Genomic DNA, 20,593 nt, shown 5'->3' with positions numbered 1-20,593 from the left:
CTTGGATCATCCTTTCGAATTGGCCCCCACCCCTCCTTCTTGGCGACGTGACTTGAACAGTATGATAGATGCGATCGATTCGAGCTATAGCTTAGCTTGATTTAGATTTATTATGAGGCTGGACCCCTTTTCGGGTCTCGGGACGGTCTTCACGAGGTTTGGAGAAGTGAGATGCCATAACTAGAAGGAATAGATGCCAATCTTCCATGCTTGAATATTCCATGCTGGAAAGACTGTGGAGAGGGGTCCTTTGGCAATGGGGCTTCTCCCTATTTGGCAGGACGATATCAAAAATGGTAGTACTTCAATACGCTATTATTTCAAAGAAGAGAAGACCGAAGTCGTACGACGGTATTTGAACGGTAGAAATAGGAAGCTGATGTTTCTCGAGAACCGGGATCGATTGTCATTTTGTAGATCCCACGCGATGCAAGGAATTAGTATCTCCACCACTCTCGTCCAGTTCGTATAGACTATTTCATCTTCATCTTTAAACTTCTGACGCAAATTATTATTAGTAAATGCTATACCCCACAACTTGACAATAAGCCCTTGCATTAGTCGTTTTCGAGGTGAGATACTTCGTAGTTGAGTGGAATTTAAGCATCGTAGCAATTACACCAAACACCTTATATACCTACCTGTTACCTAACCTAAGGTAGCTAACGTAACGTGCCATCAGACAGAATACGCCAAGTTTATTTTATCAGGGAATCGTCGAAGAATAAATATTATCTTATAACTATCCGGACCAACTATAATTTTCAGCCATTGGTTTTGCAGAAGCAAGACTACCTCATGCTGTCGTTTCGATCGTATGGTGGTTCTCATATGAGACTTTACAGACGGGAGCAGCCAGCAAGTTTTTAATTTTAATGCTGGAATTTATTATTCGTAACACGACAGTTGTGTTCAAGCCACTAAGTACCTAATATTACTTTATATATATTACTAGCATATTCGCTCCATTGTTCACAGTCGATTCAGTACAGTCGCCATTATAGTCCCCCGGTATTGAACTCATTATATAGACCTCTTACATGCTTGTAGATAGTAGGTGGGATAACATGTTTACAGGTAGCATTATAATTCCATCATATGTACTACTGGTATAGAACCGACTTATTTTTTGCTTCCTAAAAATGATAGCCTGTTCCTAACCCGTACGGCAACCCTTAAGTAAAGGAACTATCACGGGGCTGAAACCAAAAGGTATCATTGATTGAAGATGATGATGTCTTCGCAGTGGGTTGCGAGGCCTTTTTCATAGGTTACCTAGGTAGGTACACAAAGAGATAAAGTCCCTGACTCAGGTACTGAGCCATGATGTTTTCTGGCAGACTGCCAGATGACCGCCAGATAACATCGTGACAACGGGCCTGCCACCTTCTTACCGCATGCACTGTACCTAACACGTCATGCATCGACGAATTCTACTTGTGTTGACTTCATCATCCTCTACCTCTTTGCCTCAACTCGTTCCAATAACAATCTCATCTTCTGCTTCTGCAACTTTCGTTCCAACCATATAACTAAGTTCGCAATGGCGTCGAACCAAAAGCCCTTTTCGTTCCAGGAGGCCATCGAGGTCATAGAGAAGAAGGCCAGTCGCAAGGGCCTAGAGCACTACTTGTGCAGCCAACTCCACGCTGTAACTATGGCGTTAGCACAGCGACCAAAGTCTTTCTCCTTAGCAAACTTCCACTGCTTGCTCTGCCGCACGATCTGGACAAGCTGCTTTGGTAAGTAAAGTAGTTATATGTAACGCGAATAACATATAAAGGGCATGAGCTTACCAAATCATATAGCCGATGAGAAGTATCCATGGTCAGAGGATTCCCTCGTCAACTTCATAGCCGCTAGCAACCTTCGTGAGCTAGTAGACCCAAAAGCGATGCGTGCAGCAGCAGACGCGGCCGGGTCTAGTCGGAACTTGAAGCTCGCCTTCGAGATAATCCGCACCAACGAAGTACCGGGGGCCCACGAGAAGAAGTCCACAAAGCCATCAGCCAAGCCTCCGAACAACGAGAACAATCTAAGATCCAAGATCAAAACCATTGTGGCCGACGTTTACAGAGTACGAACCACTCCGGCATCACAACCCGCCCATACTGAAGGCATCTTATCTCGACTTGCTGCTATCGAGCAGCGCCTAGGTATGGGTTCAAAGTCCTTCAAATAGTTATAGCGGGCCTCTTCAAGGTGACGCTGCGCAGTTGAGTTTCCATAAACCTCTTATCAGGCGTTGAGGGGGAGGTAGACAATTCTAAAATGGAGCCTGACGGGGGCAAGGCGCAGAGGTGAACGTAATATCGCGCAAAGAGCAATACTGCGGCTATATAGTTGGGCGATGCAAGGAGACCAATGCTTAATGCTTGATACCACGGAGTCAACCATGGTCAAGCTATTGATGACAAGTAGTACTCCGGTAGTGAGGCGTTCTGAGAATTGCTTAATATTATGCAAGCCCATTCTATAGACTATAATTCACACCCACAAGCATACGCCACGAAGGAAAGCTCTATGAACCTATTTTCAAAATGTAATGGGCGTTTAAATTCCGTAATTCTTTATAACAACCATCCCAGAAAGATATCCAAGGGTATCTTAGAAAACCCGCACTCACGCAAACATCTTGCTACTTGAAACCACTCCAGCGTCCTTATTCCCCACCATCTTCTCCAGTAACAGTAAACATCTCACCACTCCACCCATACGACCTAGCAAGTCTCCTACCGTTTACCCTCGCCATAAGACGCGTTATCTTCCCCCCAGGGCCCGGCTCGCGGAACTGGATAGCGGGCGTGTGTACCCAGCCTCGATCTAGTAATGCCGGTCCGGGGGTAAAGTGCCAGTTCGATCCGCCGAGCTCCTCGATCTCAAAACCGACGTGGTGCATGGCGTAGAGGAAGTCTTCCCATGGAATTTCCTCTCGGGGTGAGGGCTTGGTGGTGGATGGCACGTAGAAGAGTGCTGCGAAGACCTTTTTTGCGCGCGAGTCGACTTCTAGCGGGGGCAGCTGCTGCTGCATCTTTGCTTGTGAGGAATAGGAGCTGTCGACTTTACCGGCTGTATCTCCTCCGATATTATTAGATGGCTCGGCCCACGGACGTGTCCGCTTAGGCTTTTTTGTCAGTACATTATGTACGAGTTTAATCCGGAGCTCAGCCTGTCGGACTTGGGTTGCCACCTCGTCCCAGAAGGCATCTAGACTTTTCTCGGCCGCTCGCATAGCCTCGACGTTGGTCTCGTTAAGAGGTTCGTCGATGGGATATTTCATTCTAGTCAGAATAGCGCCGAGTTTTGCCGCGCTGCTAGGTAATTCGAAATTATACATGGGACCAAGGTTCTTCGCAGTAAGCTTGAATTCGTCGGATATTTCTCTCCGCGCGCTCTCGTCCTTTATTGGTGTTGTCTCGAACGTTGCTGCCCACGGTTGAAAGAGCCCTATCTGGCGTATACTTTCGGCCATGACGAAAATGTCGGAAAACTGCTCTGCCACAAAGGGCGTGAAGAACTTCCGGCCTTCCGGGTCGTGGGCGATACGCTCTACCTCTTGGACGCACGAGTTGACTCCGATGTTTTTCAGGTTGGCCGGGTCGGCCATCATGTGCAGCACCCAAAGATAAACAGCTTCTATCGGGTTCGGCTCGGTAGGACCGGTTGTGATGCTCAGCTTTGCGTCCGGGCCTTCGGGTACGTTCAGTCGGTATAGGGGCTGGATGGGCGGTGACCAGCGCGCCCACCTATTGACTGCGGGGAGAAGCTCTTTTAGAAAATGGTCTAGATGGTGCCGTAACGAGCGAAATGCCACTTCTACGTCAAGTAGTAAGTCTTCTTCTTCTGGCCATGCATCGGCCTCGATGGGATCAAAAAGATTTTCTTTCACCGCGGCGAGACGGTTAACTAGTAAGCACACGAGGTACCAAGTCTCGGCAACGGGCAAGTAGTAACTTAGCATAGAGCGAACGGTAGAGACCAGCACTTCTTCGCGGCCTTCCTCAGTCGCTACAGATGGATAGATATTGCCGTTGACGTCAAGGATATGCTCGGGGCGGTGATGGTATAGCTCCAAGAGGCTAGAGGCGAAAAACCCAGGATCTTCACGTAATGCCCATAGGGTATCTTCGACTTGAGATAGCTTGGCGCCAACGAGATTCTGAAGCCGTCCAATATCGAACTTGGCCGGTACGAGGTAAATAGACTCATATTGAGAGAATATGAGAGAGGTAGCAACGTCGCCTTTGTACTTGGCGATCGAGACGGGGGGCTTCGGCTCGACTCGACTCTGTCTGTCTTCCAGGTCCAAGTCGTGAAGGATTATCTTGCACGCATCGAGCAAGAATCGGTACAGGCGGTCCTGTATCTCGAGGATCCAGAGTCCTTCGCCGGGGCTTACATCGCGGCGGCGCTGCAACCGTTGACGCGCATCAGGGTCATCTTCCCAGGAGACCAGCTCTCCGTAAGTATCAGGACCATCTCTACCCGTAAATTTCATGTTCCACCCGTTCAGAAATGGAGGTATGCGCAAGGAACCGGACTTTATACCAAATACGAGCGGTTCGAGCTCGGCAAAGGCAAAGGTCGACGGCGGATTCCTACCGCGAGCGTTGAGCAAGAGTAAGAATGGCTCCGTCTTGCTGAGATCCTCGAGGTTGATATTGGGCCATAAGAAATGGGGCCGCTTCGAGACATTGGTGATGTTGCCCTCATTGCATACGAGCCCGGTGCATTGGTGCTTTAGGTGCGTCAAGTCAGGTCGATGCTCCAGAGCCATCGGCGGTGATAAACCCCAAGCTTGGTTCAACGCATCCCGTCTCTCAGCCTCGGATTTATTTTCCCATCGCTCCTGAATAGATGCTTCGTAGCGTTCGGCAATACTCTGCAGCTCGTAGAAGTTCTTCCAGATATGAGCGACCATGGGCTCTGCGAACCTTCGCACCTCATCGACGCTGATCTTCCGAGGCATCTGGTAGGCGATCATCGGTTCTCGAAACATGCCGTGGGAATAGGTCTGCTCGTGTACGAGTCCCTGGTCCTTCTTATTTTGCATCTCTTGCGATATTAATTCGTAAGCTAGAGTGGCGTTATCACCAGCCATTTGCACGATACGTTGCATTTCGTCGTTCATCCCTTCGTAAAGCTCAAAGTCGATGTTACCCTCTAGCTCGTTCTCCCATTCGGGAGAATAATCATATCGAGCCATCTCGGGTCCCTCGCCTAGACGACAGTCCCCTAGAGTATACAGCCAGCCTACCTGTAGCAGTGCCCATGAGTTCCTGGTGTATCGCTGGGAGAGTGATGGAGAGAAGATGATAGCTATGAGAATAAGCGAATACGATAAGTGGTGCGGATTAGTGTCCATGTAATATAGTTCGGAAATTTTTGATAAAAGTAGCAACAATTTCTCGTTCATGAAATATACTCAGTAAGATAGTCCGAGTAGCCTCACTGTCAATTATTTCAATTTATAATTCTAAAACCCATTTGAGCAATCAAATTAGTCACGTGATATGTAAGATGGAATGATCGAGACGACGTACATACATTGATAGTATGAACTATTCTTCGTATATTTAGATTTAAGAATCTTGAAAACGAATAAGACTAGGGGTTATATATAGGATTTAGGCCTGTCATGTTCATTACTCAAGCCACTTCCAGGCAGCAGCCGGGTTATTTCACGGCCAACATTATTCAGGGGCTTGTATTCCAGCGGGGACAGCTCCTGGGGTTGACAAGTCTAGAGCAAAGCGGCTAGACGAAGATAATATACTGTGTATAGGTTTGGATACACTTACAGCAAGAACCATCTATTATAGAATTATACTACCTACTTGATTACCCCGTAGATACCTTCACGATACCTGCAATCCTCCTAATGCCGCATTTCTCAACGTCCCAAAATATGCCACCTTCAGCGTCACCCTGTCCTTGAGATACGACAGGTCGACTTTGTCTATGGGGGAGGAGTCTTTGGCTAGGAACTGTTGGATGCGGTTCGCAGTCCACACTGGGTTCTCGTCGGCTATATTGCCCATCAGTTGATTATTCTCTAGGTATATAATTGAAGTTGTCGTAGTTAGGTAGGTAGTGCGGAGGAGGAAATATAAAAGGCGCTTAGCTTAAACTTACCAACCCAATGTCCCGCCTTCGGAATGACATCGACCTCCAGGTCGCTCGCGATAGGCCCGAAAGACTGCCGCAATATCGATTCTAACCCAAAACTTGCCTCTCCGCCCGTCGCGAGCACCGGCATACTCAGCGGTGCTTTCCCCACCGTCCTATTAAACAACTCCGCGTCCGCCGTAACAGACGCCGTCGCGAAGGGCCCTAGCATGGCTCTCAAGAACCCCGGCTTCTGGATGCTGCTGGCGTACCGCGTGACCGTGTCTTCCGAGAACGCCGTCGGCCCCGCGTAGCTGCCGTGGTAGAAGTACCACAGCAGGAACCGGCGTTCGCGCCCGCTCATCAGGAACTCGGCGAAGTCCGGGATCTGGAAGAGCGCCAGCTGCGGGTTCTGGTACAGATCCCAGAAGGGCGCCGGCGCCGCGGCCGCCTCGTATCCGAATCCCGGCAGGATGTACTCCGACAGGCCGAGCATCCGCACCAAGCCCGGGTACCGCGCGGCGAGCGCGACGGCCATCCCGACGCCCTTGTCGTGCGCGAAGACGTACGCGGAGCTGACGTTTAAGAAGTCGAGGACGCCCTTGAGGTCGGCGGCCGAAGCGGCGGCGCTGTAGTTACCGTCGGGAGGGATGCTGGAGTCGCCGGCGCCGCGGTTGTCCGGGGCGATGACGGTGTAATTCTGCGCGAGTATCGGCCCGATGAACTGCCATGTCAAGCTGAACTGCGGGTTTCCGTGGACGAGTAATAGGGGTGGCCCCGAGCCGGCATAACGGAAGTGAATGCTGACATCTTGTAGGGCAACTCGACCGTGCTCCCAATCATCCCACTTTACTAGATCGGCTGCCGTCTGGGAAGCGGCCGCTATAAGGGGAAGGGCTAATTTCGAAAAAAGCATGATGTATAACTATATAGTTAGTTCCAAGTATGACGATATCACCATGTCAGCTGAGGCTCTTCGGGGATGCGGGCAGGCGGGAAACCAGCTACGAGGATATCTGAAACTGGGCTACCGATATTCTTCTTCATCCTTTGCGAAGGGGGCTAGACATTTTATAAGTCACAGCATACGCCTAGCTTAGCATCGCCGATTTCTTGGATAATGTGAGTTTCCGAGACTAGGGGCTTGCTTACTATGCGTCGTCGACCTTAGGTATTCCGTAGATATTACGGAATAGTCGGCACATTATTATGTATGTGGTTAGCATACTAGGGTTAAAGACTTGATTAATAAGATAAAGATAGTAAAGCAGTCAGATAGTTTCCCCGTAAGCCTCGACACAACCCTTGCAGCGCCGAGCTTGGCGATGTTGTTCGCTATAGCGTTAGAATGCACTATTAAACATTCGCCTCCTTTACGCTAAACAGTACCTATTAGACCACTTCGAATAGTTGTGTAGGTATTGGTAATCGAATCCAAATATTCAAGGGTATATTCACTAGACATACCTACTTTAGTTTAGACGCGAATAAGACGGTACATTTCCACGTAGGTAGTCTTGTGCGAGAAAGAGTTCGGGGAATTTCTTTTTTATCTTCTTCGTATTTCGGCTCATTTAATCAGCTAGGTTAGGCAAGTAAATCCCAACGATGATCCTCCGCCGTTCGGTGTCCGGCCTCCGGTACCCGGTAAACGGTTATGAACCGGCGTACGTGACTTAGAGTCTCCTCTAAGGCGGACATTTTGGCCGCATGCCGTAATCTGGTTATCAAATACTCTTCTTTCCCTTTACTCTTCGGCGTTTAATACCTAAATATTCATACGCCTTATTCGTATGTAAATATGAGGAAGGCTTAGCATAGTTAGGTGTCTGTCTACCAGCCTTCCAAGTTCGCGCTCCTCCTCATCGTCTCGTTAGGTATATCTATCCATTTTCTCTATCATGTTCCCAAAAACCATGACGCCTCCCATGCGACAATTTGCTAGAAGGACTTCGCCCGTCTATTCGCAGTATTCTTCACGTAGCAATAAACGCCTTCATAGCCAATACTGCGTCGCCGTCGTGCGCCTTAAGCAGCTCGGTAGCCTTAGCTTTAGTAAGATCGAGCTCATCGACCTATAACCGCACCCCCAACTAGTTAGTATTGCGCTGTGTCTATTTTGTTGCACTCCTGGCCTGATAAACGGGAACGTACCAACAACGAAACGTCAGCAGGGTCGACCTTGACCTTTTTGGCGTCCTTAGCAGCACCGGTGGAGGGGCCGCTCCCAAGGCTCTGCATGGCTTTGCTTACAGCCTCCTGATCAACAGCGTTCAACGAACCGGCATCATCTCCGCGGGTGTCGAGACTCGCCATAGCAGCAGCAGCCTTTCGATCCTCGGCCGACTTGGCGGTAGTCTGGACCTCATCTTCGACGTCTCCGGATGCGCCCTCTTGTACGTTTTTCGGTTGAGGCTCTGCCATTTCGATTTGTTTCTTTTGTGCTATGATGTAGTGTATGAGGGATACTTGGTAGTTTTTTTTTTAATGTTGCATTGAAGGTATTTAACATCAGTAAATTTGTAACGGCGGCTCAGTAAAAATGCGGGGGAGTTTAGCTTCGAGCTCCCACTATGAGGTAACGTTATGTAACTAAACTAAAGTACCGGAGTACCTTAGTATATGAGCATATGAATATATACAATATACAAATAGGCAATATAAACATCTGCTATGGTAAGCTACTGCATGTGCATATACAGGGATCCTCTTGCATTATATTAAAAAAATCTTCCTAATTAAGTAATATTTGCTTATTGCTTAGTGGCTTCTTGTCTTTTTAGTCCCTTGACTCACTCATCTTTAATTCCTCATACACTCATAAGTCATACTCTTCTTAAGATTATAAAATTAGTAGTTAGGTACCTAATTCAATTCGTAAAAAGAGACAGACAACAGACAAGCATGACTCCCCCTTCAGAATGGACTCCCTCCTCGTGGCGGTCCAAGCCCATCAAGCAGCAGGCCGTGTACCCCGACCCGGCGGCCGTGCGCCGCGCAACCTCGGAGCTGAGCCGGCTCCCGCCCGTCGTTCATCCGCAGGAGATCGCCCGGCTCAAGGCGAGCTTGCGCGACGTCGCGCGCGGCGAGGCTTTCCTGCTGCAGGGCGGCGATTGCGCCGAGCTGTTCGACTACTGCCGCGCCGACGCTATCGAGTCCAAGATCAAACTCCTGCTGCAGATGAGTCTCGTGCTCGTATGGGGTGCCGACAAGCGTGTCGTCCGTATAGGTCGTATGGCCGGCCAGTACGCCAAGCCCCGGTCCAGTCCGACTGAGAAGGTCGTCGACGACAACGGCGAAACAAAAGAAGTCCCCTCGTTCCGCGGCGATATCCTAAATGGCTATCACCTCGAAGAGCGTGATTTGGATCCTCAGAGGCTTGTTAAGTATAGCTCATGTCCTTTCCTTACCCCTTTCCATAAAGTACCTACTTAGCTTACACCGCCATCTTTACTTCCCCTTAGAGCTTATCACCACTCGGCTGCAACGCTCAACTACGTGCGAGCCGCCATCGCGGCAGGCATCGCAGACTTACACCGTCCTCTAAACTGGACTCTGGGCCACGTCAAGGACCCGCAGCTCAAGGCCAAGTATACCGAGGCCGTGCGCTTCCTGCAGGACATGCTGCGCTTCATGCATACCATCGGTGCCGACCGCAGCCCCAAGCTCGACACTATCGATCTGTACTCTAGCCACGAGGGTCTGCTGCTCGAGTACGAGGAGAGCCTTACCCGGCTGATGGAAAAGCCCGTACTCCCCGGCGACGAAGAGGCGACCCCCGAATCAACAACGGGGAAACCACCTCAGATGGAGTACTACGATACCTCGGCCCACTTCCTCTGGATAGGCGACCGAACGCGGCAGATCGACGGCGCACACGTCGAGTTTTTCCGCGGCATCGCAAATCCCATCGGGATCAAAGTAGGCCCCACGACACCGACGTCGGATCTCCTCGCGCTCCTACGGACCCTCAACCCGTCGCGCGAGGTGGGCAAGGTAACCCTAATCACGCGGTACGGCGCAGCCAAGGTGCGCGAGCTGCTACCCGGCCACATCCGCGCGGTCGAGGGGTCCGAGTACCGGGGGGCGTGTATCTGGCAGTGCGACCCGATGCACGGCAACACGCGGTCGACGGCGTCGGGCATCAAGACGCGGCGGTTCGGGGACATCTTCGACGAGCTGCGCGAGACGCTGCGCGTGCACCGCGAGGAGGGCAGTTACCTCGGCGGCGTGCACCTGGAACTAACCGGCGACGCCGTGACCGAGTGTCTCGGCGGCAGCGAGGGCCTCGACGAGGACGATCTGTCCACCAACTACACCAGCTTCTGCGACCCCCGCCTCAACGAGAAGCAAGCTCTCGAGCTTGCGTTCCTGGTGGCGGATTCGTTCCGCCAGGAGAGGAAAGACCTTCTTCTCCACCATTAGAAAGGTACCTACCTAGCGAACGTGAAATATAAGAAAGTGAGGAGGGTAGGTATCTATTTCATGTACCTTCGAGCCAGCTAGATTTCCAGGTAGCCGTCATTCATAGCATAGACAAGAATACGGAAGAGGGGAACCAATATATAAAAAAATGAACAAGTTAAAAGACATAATAAGCAAGACATGGCATGGCGTAGGAAAAGGATTTTCAGCGGTCCACGGGTTTCATTTACAAAGGGAAGAGCTGCATAGAAAAGGTAGCTGCTCACATATTGTGTCAAGTGAGGAATATGAATAAATATAGAAAAGTCCGTCGTTTTGTCAAGATACTCCGCGAGTAAAGTGCCTTTGTATGTAAGTACCTAACCAATCGTTTATTTTTTTATTTTTCTTGTAATATAACCGAGCTAGTCCCAATTATAATAGCCAAGTGCAGTAGATAAGAAGGTATATAACCTAGCCTATCACAACAATACCAATAATACACTAGCAGAAAATCATCTGTTACGAAGCGAAGCTATCGTGAATTACTAGGTACTATATACTCCAAGAGGCGCGTGGGTAAGCAAAAGTGCCATACCACACCACGCGCCATAAATAACCAATACGGTAACCCCTTATACGCGCAAACAGCACGGGTACCTCAGGTAAGTAAGTAAGTTACTAGCTACATGTAGACATTAAGCTAGGTAGATCGTTCAACCCCAATGCATAAAAAGCCCTTTGAAGCAACCGTCATGCACGCCTATTTGCCCACACAGTAGGACCCGTCCCATCCACCAACGCCTGCCCAAGCCGGTGAGCCTATCCCTCCGAAGCGAAATGCGTCATAACCGCCCCCGTGCCAACAACCAATGCCAGCCTATCCAGCCCGGTCCCGTTCCTCTTTTAACGCCGGCCGCAGAAAAGATACCAGGGAGTGCGCAGAACCGTGTATCAGTCAGCTCCCTAGACAAAACAGATTATCTCGAATCAGATGCTATCAGCCCTAGTTAACCTAAACCCCAAGCCCTCATCGTATATGTGGGTGGAAATCAGCAAAATCGACCTGTTTATTTCATTACGGTCACGTCGGTGTCTCTTCAAAATCGTATATCTCCCTAACGGGTGAGCTTCTCGCGCCCACCTTCTCGAGTTTCTGCACGTTCTCTTCCGTCAACGAATCGCCACCCGGGAATGAGTGGGACATAGGCGGCTGTCCTGCCGTGTTCTTGCCGTTGCTATCATCTGCGGCGTCGATGAGCTTATCATCTCGCAGCTGCATAGCCAGCTCATCACTGTTAAGCTGCCTAGATGGCTTAGATATCCCAAAGGGGAATGTATTGATCTCGTGCGAGCCCGCCCGCGCGTTGGTCGGTCTCGGTGTTAGTAGATTTGTGCGGTCGTCTTCCCCGGCGCCATCTAGACTGCCTTGCTCTGGACGCTCCTCTGGCGTTTTCGGATTCTGACTGGAGACGCCATACGTGGCTGGTGTAGGTATGTCGGCGCTGATACATCCGCCCGCGGAATCCGAACAGTCCGAAGTAGACGGGTCGGCTGAGGAAGACGAGATCGACTCTACCTTGCGGCGGGATTTACTCCACCTCACTAGCATCCTTTCAAGTATATTGCTCTTCACAGGCTTAGACAGGTAGTCATCCATACCGGCTTTCGTGCACTTTTCTCTGTCTCCTTGTATCGCCGAAGCAGTCATGGCCACAATGGGCACGTCATTAGTGTAGCTCTTGTATGGTACGTGGTGCCGCAGTATGTGCGTGCACTTATATCCGTCGATCACGGGCATCTGTACGTCCATCAGGATGATATCTGGCTTAACGAACCTTCCCTCCCTGCACGCCTCGAGATATTCAAGCGCTTCCTTGCCATTCCAGGCCGCACAAACGTTGAAGCCAAGTTTCCTGATAGTCTTAGTTGCGATCTGTTGGTTGACCGCGCTGCATAACACCGTATTAGAAAAATTGAACTCGTCAGCTAATCTCAAACTTTTGAACTCACTTATCCTCGACAACAAGTATTTGCACCTTGGCACGTTCGGATCTGGGGAGGTCTTCGCTTTCAAAAGCGAACGGCGCCAGTAAATTAGCAGGTCTCTTTCGATGCCGCCTGGGCTTATCTAGCGCGCCCTGTAATAGGTCTGCCGGCGGCGTTCCTAAGAAATATTCATGTTCCGAACTATTACACGAAACGCTCATCTCGGACTGTAGTCGCTCGGGTAGGCGACCAATATCGACGAGCGCATCCCTCTGCGGAGTCTGCGGTTTGTTAAATGGTATCCAGAATGTCGCAGTGGTGCCATTGCCGATCGTGGATTCCAGCGTAATCCTTCCACGCATTAGATCGACCAGATTCTTCGAGATCGTCAATCCCAACCCTGTCCCTCCAAATTTCCTAGCTGTAGAGGGGTCTCCTTGGCTAAATGGCTGGAATAGACGTTTCAGAACGTCTTCTTCGATTCCGATACCAGTGTCCTCAATAACGAATTTTATCTCAATTACGTCGTTTGTCTCTTTTTCTTTCCATACAGAGAATTTAACGTAACCACCGCTGGTGAACTTGATGCTGTTAGTAAGTAGATTCGTAATAATCTGCCGGACGCGGCCCGGATCACCAAGAACTACGAGGTCGTTCTCGATGTCGTTCGATATATCAGAGCGAAAATCCAGATTCTTCCTCCCAGCTGCGAAACTCAGCATCTTAGAGACATCTTGCACTACCACGGAGAGGGAGAACTGGACTTCTTCGATATCGAGGCGGCCAGACTCGACTTTAGAGAAATCCAAAATGTCGTTGATGACGGTTAATAAGGCATTCGCGGACCGACTTAGGTTCTCTGCATATTCCCGCTGTTCGTCGTCTAGAGGCGAGTCTAGAAGAAGCTCAGCCATCCCTATTACGCCGGTAATCGGTGTTCTAATTTCATGAGACATCTAATCGTACGTCAGCACTTCCGAGATCACCGAAAACGCAAGACGCCACCTACATTTGCTAAGAATTGGCTCTTTAGGCGGCTTGCTTCTTTGGCTGCTGCTTCGTTGGCTTTTAATTGTCTCTTCTCTTTGACCTGCTCTTCCAGATCTTGCTCTCGCTTTTTTAGTTCGGTAACATCCATAACGACGCCAATAGCGCCTTTGATATCGATTTTACTAGTCCGACCATCCTGCGAGGTTTTCTCGATGTGAGGCAGAAACCTAGTGCGGTAAAACCGATCATCTATACGCTTATTAGCAGACTCGTAAGGTTGGTCGTACATAATATAACTACCTAGCTTGTGTTCGTGTACGGTCTCTGTTGTCAGCTCACCAGACAGTATACGTCTTACGGGTTCGAGGAATGCAGAAAACTCGCTCGGAAGTAGGCTCGGGTTTAGGCTCATAAACACTTCGTCGATATATTTTCCAACATATGTCGGCGGATCATGCCGGTTAGCATCATCGCTTGCTGTATTGTCCTTCCCCGAGATCCAAGACACCGCGCCTTCCAACATCGTCAGCTTGAGGTCGAGATCTACAGAGAAGATCGTTGTCTGCGCATGCGTAAGGACGCTAAGAAGTTGCGCTCTAGTTTGCTTCGCGGCCATCTTCGCTTCAAGGGCCTCGTGAACGTCCGTAAAAGTCCCAAACCATTTTTCGATCCGACCTGTGCGTTTATTTCTCAGCGGCAACGCACGTCCTAGCATCCACCTCCACTCACCATCCTTGCTACGGCATCGGTATTCGGTAGCGTAAGCTTCCCCCGTAGCTAGGCTATGCTCCCATCGTTTCCATGTGGCAAGCATATCGTCGGGGTGGAACGGGTTTTTCCAACCGTGACCCAGGGAATCTTCAACCGACAGACCCGTATAATCGTACCAGCGACGGTTAAAGAAATCAGGTACTCCGTTAGCTGTGGTTGTCCAGACCATTTGAGGCATGGTGTCGCATATTAGTTTGAACCTTTCCTCGTCCGCGACCTTTATATCCGTGATCTCCTGGGCTAGATGAGTTACGTCTCGGCAAGTTATAATACCAGCAATGACTTCTCCAGTCTCGTCGCTAGTAATCAGTTCGCCCAGCACGTCGTATACAATTTTAGTTTCTTTCGTCCTGTCATGCATGCCGATTCTCCACGCAGAAAATGGTTTTCGATCTCGTAAAAGTACGGCAATGGGAAGCTCAGACGGGGCATACTTTCTTGTAAAGTCTCCGTCCCAAATCTCGCACCGAGACAGCATATCGTTTCCATCGTTACACTCCTCTCCGGTGACGTTCTTAAAGAGGTCTCGGGCTGCTCTATTCATAACTGGGGCACTACCGTCCACCCACATAGACAATATCGGTGTTTCGGTCTTATCGAGAAGCGCATCCTTAATAACAATCATCTTCTGGAGGTACGACGGAGTGCTTGACGGAGGCAAACGGGACGGGGGCCCCATAGGTGGAAACAGGCTTGCCGAGACCGAGACCGAGCTAGGACTATTGGTGAATGAGGGAGAGCTGGAAGAGTGACCGGAGCCGAGAGAAGGGGGGTTAGAATTTAGGATGGATTTACGCTCAGCGGCCTCGAGCGTAGAAGGTCGGGCGACACGAACTCGTCTACTCGGGATGGACGAGGGTCCCGAGCCTGTATTGGTGAAGGTCAAAGTATAGTAGGTCTGATGGTTTTCAATCTCCCATATCGTAATTATCATCTTGGCATATGTCTGAAGCTCAGCTCGCTTCGATTTTGGCATTTCCGATAAGTTTATACTCTTGGGGAGCACCACGACATCAACAACAGAATCTGTTGCCGGCTTGCCCAGATTGCCACAGGGCGGCTCTACTTTCGCACCGTCTGCCGTACCTGCGGCCTCTCCATTGGCTCCATTGGCACCATTGGCATGATTAGTATGCGATGCCGGGCCTCCTGTTGCCTGCCTCGCGCCCATCTCGAGCACTAATTCATCCAAGAAATAGTCCCACGAAACCCAGACCGGTCTACCATCCTGCACCATGTCGATGCCGATCTGCGAGAGAGTCTGCCCGCGGAGGGACTCGCAAATTATAGCCGGGTCGTCCATCGGTGGAGGCGAGTCGCCCACCATGCCTAACATCTTTCCCATAGCTTCGTTTGCTAGGACAACAGTCTTCAGGTTATTTAGGACCAGCAGAGGCACGGGTAAAAATTGCATAGCGGAGAAGGCGAGCTGGCCGGGGGATATGAAGGGCATCGTCAGTCTCAGAGGACTAGCTGAAGCGGATCGCTTTTCCTTCATCGGCGACATGTTATGGTTATCTCGCAACAAGCGATTGGTACTAGCGGAGAGAGGGTCGCCATCCCAAGGGAAATAAGACTGCTCGGTTGAGCAGGCGGGCGGCTGATAGTTGTCGTCGTTGTCGTCCGGGGTCCGATTCGGCAGCGGGAGGATCTCTGGAGGAGACTCTGGAGGAGAGGGGGATTCCGGGATCGTAGATATGGGGGGCATAGGACTCGGGGTGCTCAAGGCATCTAGAGGCGTCATATCGCCGGAGCAGAGGGCACGAATAGAAGAAGGCCCATGAGCTACAATATACGGTCGATCGGTCGCTAAGGATTAGAGGGAGGGAGAATGAATCCGGCAGGTGAGTTATTAAGGTTTTACTAGTCGGCGGCCATGAATCGAGCTGCAACATTCGCGAAGTCCTTACGCAAGGGGCGAAGTAAAAATAAGTTACCTCTTTGCCTCTCTTAGGAGCACTGGTTTTGTTTTGCCTTCTCTTCCTTCTTCCTCTTAGAAGAGCTGTTGCAGGAAAACCAGTGGACGCCAGCTAGCAGCAAACTAGCACACCAATAAGAAGGGCTATGAGAAGGGGGCTATGGCAAGAGGGCCTCGAACGTTCGGTGACACTAAAGAAGAATTACGTTTGTTTGTTTTCTTGCAAGTATTGTAAGATCCGCTAACTTCCACAGGTTGTATTTAGATGTATTTGGACTTTGGAAATATAGAGATATAGAGATATGGAGATATAAAAATGTAAGCGAAGAAGCAAACGAGCAAGTGGGAGATGCTAGTGTACACCGCGGTCCGTCTAAGTTAGGTTAGGGCAGCCCGAATTAGAGAGGGGGGGTTATCATGTGTAATTAGAGGAGACCTAGTTATTCGGGTCAGAATGCAGAATGGGTAGAATGTGTGAAATTCAATTAGGTTAGGTTTGCTGGAGTCCATCCATGTGGGAAAGGAAAAAAAAAAAAAAAAAAAAAAAAAGAACGGGCCATTGTCGGTGTGTGACATTAACGACATATTTTACACTAGAGACGGACGCATGCGCCTCAGATCACAAGGTTCCCGGGTACATACGTAGGTTAGGTAAGATACATAGACATAGAAGTACCTACCTAGGTAGCTAAAATACAGTAGCTACTACCTAAGATAACAAGTGAATTGTTCAAATTGTCCACTGGAATTGCCACATTGTCCATGGAAATAACGGGGAATGCTCGTTTGGAGTGCCGTGTTCCAGATCGTTATCAGTTAGAACCTTCCTTGTAAGCTTCTGCTGTACAAGAGCAACCTAGTTTTTAGAGGGGTTTCCTGAGTGCGATCTCGGTGCATCGTAGTCTAGGTACATGTATAGATTAGAGATTAGGTAGATTTCGAGGTGTAAGGGTGTATTACCTCCTATGGTAAGCTCTTTACTAAATGGCTATACTGTACTTACCTAATTCAAAACTTCTAAAACGCAATACCTACCTAGACCCAATTCACCAGCAAATGTCAATCAATTAGGGGTTCTTGTCTTAGCTGAGCAAATAGTCGACGATCATTAAGCTAATTAGGAATCCGGAGTGGAATCCGTCAAGGGTCCTATGGTAAGGCGCTACACGCTACATACCTACACTATACTAACTACATGTGTGGTGCCGAGTACCAAGTACCAGTTATAGCTACGTAATGTACCTAATGGATGTACATGCTGTAGGTATTTCGTATACCCGTCGCGTTTCGCACTGTGATTGGATAACTGATAAAGGTACGTAGGCTATGATACACCTTTAAGAGCTAAGGTAACCTTAACAGCCACCAATTATATCAAGTTATATAGTTGGATATCTCCATTCTTTACAGGGAATACTATCCAATAATCTTCAAGGAACTAAATCTCGGTGGCTTCAATCTTAGCCACTTACCTAGGTATTACACAACAACGCGGAGGCGACTGCTGCTACATCGAAAGCAGCCATCATAGATTTCTATCCCCTCGACTGGCATTCAACTGCGCAATATTAAAAACCTGTACAATACCTACGCAAGGCTTTTTTAGAAGAGAGAAAATGGCTGGTGCGGTGTTAGGTTAGCCAATTATATCTGCTGGTTGTAGCTTTAGTGTATGATTTCGAGAGAATGACGAGTACCTATAGTGTATTGTACTTAGGTACTAGGCTTGGCGTAGTTACGTAGATCGATCAATAGTTGCAACGGCGGCCAACGCCACGCGGGATCCGACCCCAGAATGACGTTGTGGGACGATAAACTTCCGAGAAAGTGCTTCACACCATTGAAGGTACCGATGGCATGCGGCTGTTGGGGGTCGTCCAGCCTTATGCGGGATCGGCGGTTTGCCTTGTTCTAAAACCCCAAATAGGTATATAATAGTAAGCAAGGTACCTGATATTTACAGTATTTACAGTATTTATACTGCATCGTGTATCCGTCATATTTCGAGCTGTTAGGTCATGTTGCGTCGTTGTGGCTTATACACTATCTTAGGTAGCTGCTTAGGTTAAGTAAATTCTACATATCAGATATCAATTATGTAGTACTCGACATAACCTAAAAGGTCAAGTCCAGTATAATGATATCATAGCTTCACATATCGTAATCAATTGCCGCAAGCGTAAAAGACTCTTCGTGCTCCACTCCTATATCCGGTCGACTAACTAAATCAAGTTTATTAGATGAAGATGAATATTCTAAACTTCGTGAAAGCTACATATTAATTAATTAACTCCATCCGATCGAGGCTGAGCAACGTGTGAAAATACAAATAAAATTAATCAAGCCCGTGATGTCATCCTTTAGAATAACCACCTGCATACCTCCTATTATGGTTATATGGGTGTGGTTTAGTATATTTCTATGTAAGGGTTGTAATATAGGCTTTAGGTAATCCGTAGAATTATAGAATTAGTATTAATCTGGTATAAGCGGGCTGTTTAACCTATTTTAGCGGTACCTGATAGTGTCGTTTTACTTTGGCCTGCAACCATAGTAAAGCAACCTAACTACCTAAACAAACATGTCTTTCAAAGCAAAATGGCTGAATGCCCAAATGGTATCAAAAACTCCATAAAGGTCCCAATCTATCACGATGTTTCCTTGATAGCTCCACACCGATCGCAAGACCACCACTGCCACTCTCTAACCCGCCCACAGAATGAACATGTCCAAGTCGCTGCTTTTTCAGGAGGAGGAGGCGCGGCGGACTGTGACGGCGGCGGAACCGGTCTCGTGGTCTGACTTGGACGTAAAAATGGATTCCAAGGTTGTGTATTCCGATTTCTTGGCGGCGAGTTCTCGGTAAGGTCAATAACCGTTCGTTGTTGATTTGACGATCCTTGTGCGAGGCTCTGGGTGATCTTCTCGTCCCGTTCCGTACCACACGCATCGCAACACAAGAAACTAATCGGGTTCTCGAGCGTGCAAATCTCACACTTCCAGGTAACCCTCCCAGCTCCTCTGTTCATGTTGCGATTAGCTTCGCGAGGAGGAGGTCTTGGTGCCTCGGAAGCACCGCCATTTGTCCAAGTTTGTCTGCTAGAACTAGGTGGAATGTAGCTGTCGCCCTCCCGGGCCCTTTCTTCCTCGTCTACAAGCTCCCACAATGCTTGGGCTATCGCCGCCTCGTTTGCGGCATCCTCTTCAGCCTGCGTCCTGAAACCATTTCTGGTAGCCGTGTCGGCGATCCTCCGAATCTGGCCCTGCGTTTGGTTGTTGTTCGCGCAACCATCTTGAAGCGTGTTATTGCGACGTTGGACCGCCTCGACGATCACTCCTCTGATATCCTGGCCCGGTCGAGGGCCAACTCCGCCCAACTTTTGTCCCGATCCAGTGTTGATAGTACGGCTATTTGCAGCAGCTACTCGAGCCAGTCTACCAGCTTCTTCTGGAGGTATCTTCCCTTTGCCGAGAACATGACCCGGTGACAAAAACCCCTCGCCGGTATAGCCTTTCATTACGAGCGCCTCGAGCTCGTCTCGCAGCTGCTTCCATAGCGCATGGAATTCGTCATTATGCGGGCCGTGAACATTATGCGTAAGCTCATGAAGCATCGTATCAACCACTTGTTCGATAGGGAGAAACCGGTTGGGATCTTCGGCACATCGAAGACGAAGACAAATCCTTTGCCCAGCACCCTCATTTATGCCTGCCAGTTATAATGTTAGTATTCTTGAGATATAGCGGTAGTCCTACTCCAACCTACCCTGGAGGTTATGTTCCGCTGGGTAAAACTCGACCAGTTGGCCAACCTTCCATCCCCTCGCTCTCATGAGAGGCTTCACCAAGGAAGCTACTTTCTTCAGAGTGTGCAAGGCAACCTTCTCACAAGTAAAACCCCTCAAATGGGAATACGATAGAATTAGAGGGTCTATCTCGCGCATTTTGTTTTTGTATGATGAAATCTGTTGGAAGTATGCGGAAGAGGCGGGAAGATGGAAATGAAAACTCGATGCGATTTAAAAGGTTAAGAAGTGAAAAGTGAGAGGCCTCAACAGCTCAACCATTTCCGAGACTGTAAAGTAAGGAGGCCATAATGCAAGCTATTCATATATAAAAAATAAAAAAATAAGCTTCTAGAAATCACCGTGTCGTTGCTGACGAAAGGCGCCACTGAATCACTGAGTCACTAAACGCGAAGTTAAGTCTTAAGATGCTGCCTGACAAAAGGGTGAGTCGCAATTGCCCCGCAGTCATATATTATCATTATAAGCATATTATATGCATATTATAAGCATATTATACTTATTATATGCATATTTACTGTAGAGAGAACATCTACGAGGTGAACAACCCCTATTGTCGTTACGAGTCTACATAATTATACCTTCGACGAATCAAGCCTCAATAACT

The 20,593-nt window shown here is 49.0% G+C and overlaps 7 protein-coding genes across 7 annotated transcripts; 2 read left to right on the top strand and 5 right to left on the bottom strand.

The window, feature by feature from the left end:
- Positions 1 to 1,543: 1,543 nt before the first annotated feature.
- Positions 1,544 to 2,304, top strand: F5Y00DRAFT_270661 (uncharacterized protein; the record flags this gene model as incomplete). Its single annotated transcript, XM_048012651.1, has 3 exons — positions 1,544 to 1,742; positions 1,809 to 2,156; positions 2,243 to 2,304. 3 exons carry the CDS (start codon positions 1,544 to 1,546, stop codon positions 2,302 to 2,304), a joined length of 609 nt encoding a protein of 202 aa, XP_047869445.1.
- Positions 2,305 to 2,494: 190 nt separating this feature from the next.
- Positions 2,495 to 5,563, bottom strand: F5Y00DRAFT_224860 (uncharacterized protein). The gene has a single exon (XM_048006077.1). The coding sequence runs from the start codon at positions 5,414 to 5,416 to the stop codon at positions 2,663 to 2,665; it is 2,754 nt and encodes a 917-aa protein (XP_047869444.1). The 5' UTR covers positions 5,417 to 5,563; the 3' UTR covers positions 2,495 to 2,662.
- A 295-nt stretch (positions 5,564 to 5,858) lies between these two features.
- On the bottom strand, positions 5,859 to 7,024 carry F5Y00DRAFT_257534 (putative hydrolase; the record flags this gene model as incomplete). The annotated part of the gene is made up of 2 exons (XM_048010576.1): positions 5,859 to 6,028; positions 6,136 to 7,024. 2 exons carry the CDS (start codon positions 7,022 to 7,024, stop codon positions 5,859 to 5,861), a joined length of 1,059 nt encoding a protein of 352 aa, XP_047869443.1.
- Positions 7,025 to 7,470: 446 nt separating this feature from the next.
- Positions 7,471 to 8,675, bottom strand: F5Y00DRAFT_103236 (uncharacterized protein). Its single transcript, XM_048003810.1, has 3 exons — positions 8,263 to 8,675; positions 7,580 to 8,183; positions 7,471 to 7,486 (listed from the first exon to the last, which is right to left on the bottom strand). Exons 1-2 carry the CDS (start codon positions 8,530 to 8,532, stop codon positions 8,085 to 8,087), a joined length of 369 nt encoding a protein of 122 aa, XP_047869442.1. The 5' UTR covers positions 8,533 to 8,675; the 3' UTR covers positions 7,471 to 7,486; positions 7,580 to 8,084.
- A 235-nt stretch (positions 8,676 to 8,910) lies between these two features.
- F5Y00DRAFT_224858 (DAHP synthetase) lies at positions 8,911 to 10,864 on the top strand. Its single transcript, XM_048006076.1, has 2 exons — positions 8,911 to 9,494; positions 9,573 to 10,864. Exons 1-2 carry the CDS (start codon positions 9,013 to 9,015, stop codon positions 10,531 to 10,533), a joined length of 1,443 nt encoding a protein of 480 aa, XP_047869441.1. The 5' UTR covers positions 8,911 to 9,012; the 3' UTR covers positions 10,534 to 10,864.
- A 170-nt stretch (positions 10,865 to 11,034) lies between these two features.
- Positions 11,035 to 16,685, bottom strand: F5Y00DRAFT_224854 (uncharacterized protein). Its single transcript, XM_048006075.1, has 4 exons — positions 13,792 to 16,685; positions 13,511 to 13,740; positions 12,526 to 13,457; positions 11,035 to 12,464 (listed from the first exon to the last, which is right to left on the bottom strand). The coding sequence occupies exons 1-4, from the start codon at positions 16,004 to 16,006 to the stop codon at positions 11,597 to 11,599; spliced, it is 4,245 nt and encodes a 1,414-aa protein (XP_047869440.1). The 5' UTR covers positions 16,007 to 16,685; the 3' UTR covers positions 11,035 to 11,596.
- A 1,900-nt stretch (positions 16,686 to 18,585) lies between these two features.
- On the bottom strand, positions 18,586 to 20,400 carry F5Y00DRAFT_224852 (WLM-domain-containing protein). The gene is made up of 2 exons (XM_048006074.1): positions 19,947 to 20,400; positions 18,586 to 19,889 (listed from the first exon to the last, which is right to left on the bottom strand). Exons 1-2 carry the CDS (start codon positions 20,122 to 20,124, stop codon positions 18,829 to 18,831), a joined length of 1,239 nt encoding a protein of 412 aa, XP_047869439.1. The 5' UTR covers positions 20,125 to 20,400; the 3' UTR covers positions 18,586 to 18,828.
- Between the last annotated feature and the right edge of the window lie 193 nt (positions 20,401 to 20,593).

This window comes from Daldinia vernicosa, assembly GCF_022497035.1.
Source record: "Daldinia vernicosa strain CBS 139.73 unplaced genomic scaffold F5Y00scaffold_3, whole genome shotgun sequence".
NCBI lineage: Eukaryota > Fungi > Ascomycota > Sordariomycetes > Xylariales > Hypoxylaceae > Daldinia > Daldinia vernicosa.
This window is presented reverse-complemented; position numbering and strand designations above follow the sequence as displayed.

What these genes read in the sequence shown, in the direction of transcription:
- F5Y00DRAFT_224858 (XM_048006076.1), top strand. Translation starts at nt 9,013, where the DNA reads ATGACTCCCCCTTCAGAATGGACTCCCTCCTCGTGGCGGTCCAAGCCC. An exon ending in GATCCTCAGAGGCTTGTTAA is followed by an intron (nt 9,495 to 9,572) that starts GTATAGCTCATG and finishes ACTTCCCCTTAG; the next exon opens with AGCTTATCACCACTCGGCTG.
- F5Y00DRAFT_224860 (XM_048006077.1), bottom strand. Translation starts at nt 5,416, where the DNA reads ATGAACGAGAAATTGTTGCTACTTTTATCAAAAATTTCCGAACTATAT.
- F5Y00DRAFT_224852 (XM_048006074.1), bottom strand. Translation starts at nt 20,124, where the DNA reads ATGCGCGAGATAGACCCTCTAATTCTATCGTATTCCCATTTGAGGGGT. An exon ending in AGCGGAACATAACCTCCAGG is followed by an intron (nt 19,890 to 19,946) that starts GTAGGTTGGAGT and finishes TATAACTGGCAG; the next exon opens with GCATAAATGAGGGTGCTGGG.
- F5Y00DRAFT_103236 (XM_048003810.1), bottom strand. Translation starts at nt 8,532, where the DNA reads ATGGCAGAGCCTCAACCGAAAAACGTACAAGAGGGCGCATCCGGAGAC. An exon ending in CTGCTGACGTTTCGTTGTTG is followed by an intron (nt 8,184 to 8,262) that starts GTACGTTCCCGT and finishes GTGCGGTTATAG; the next exon opens with GTCGATGAGCTCGATCTTAC.
- F5Y00DRAFT_224854 (XM_048006075.1), bottom strand. Translation starts at nt 16,006, where the DNA reads ATGACGCCTCTAGATGCCTTGAGCACCCCGAGTCCTATGCCCCCCATA. An exon ending in CGTACACGAACACAAGCTAG is followed by an intron (nt 13,741 to 13,791) that starts GTAGTTATATTA and finishes ATAAGCGTATAG; the next exon opens with ATGATCGGTTTTACCGCACT. An exon ending in AGAGCCAATTCTTAGCAAAT is followed by an intron (nt 13,458 to 13,510) that starts GTAGGTGGCGTC and finishes ACGTACGATTAG; the next exon opens with ATGTCTCATGAAATTAGAAC.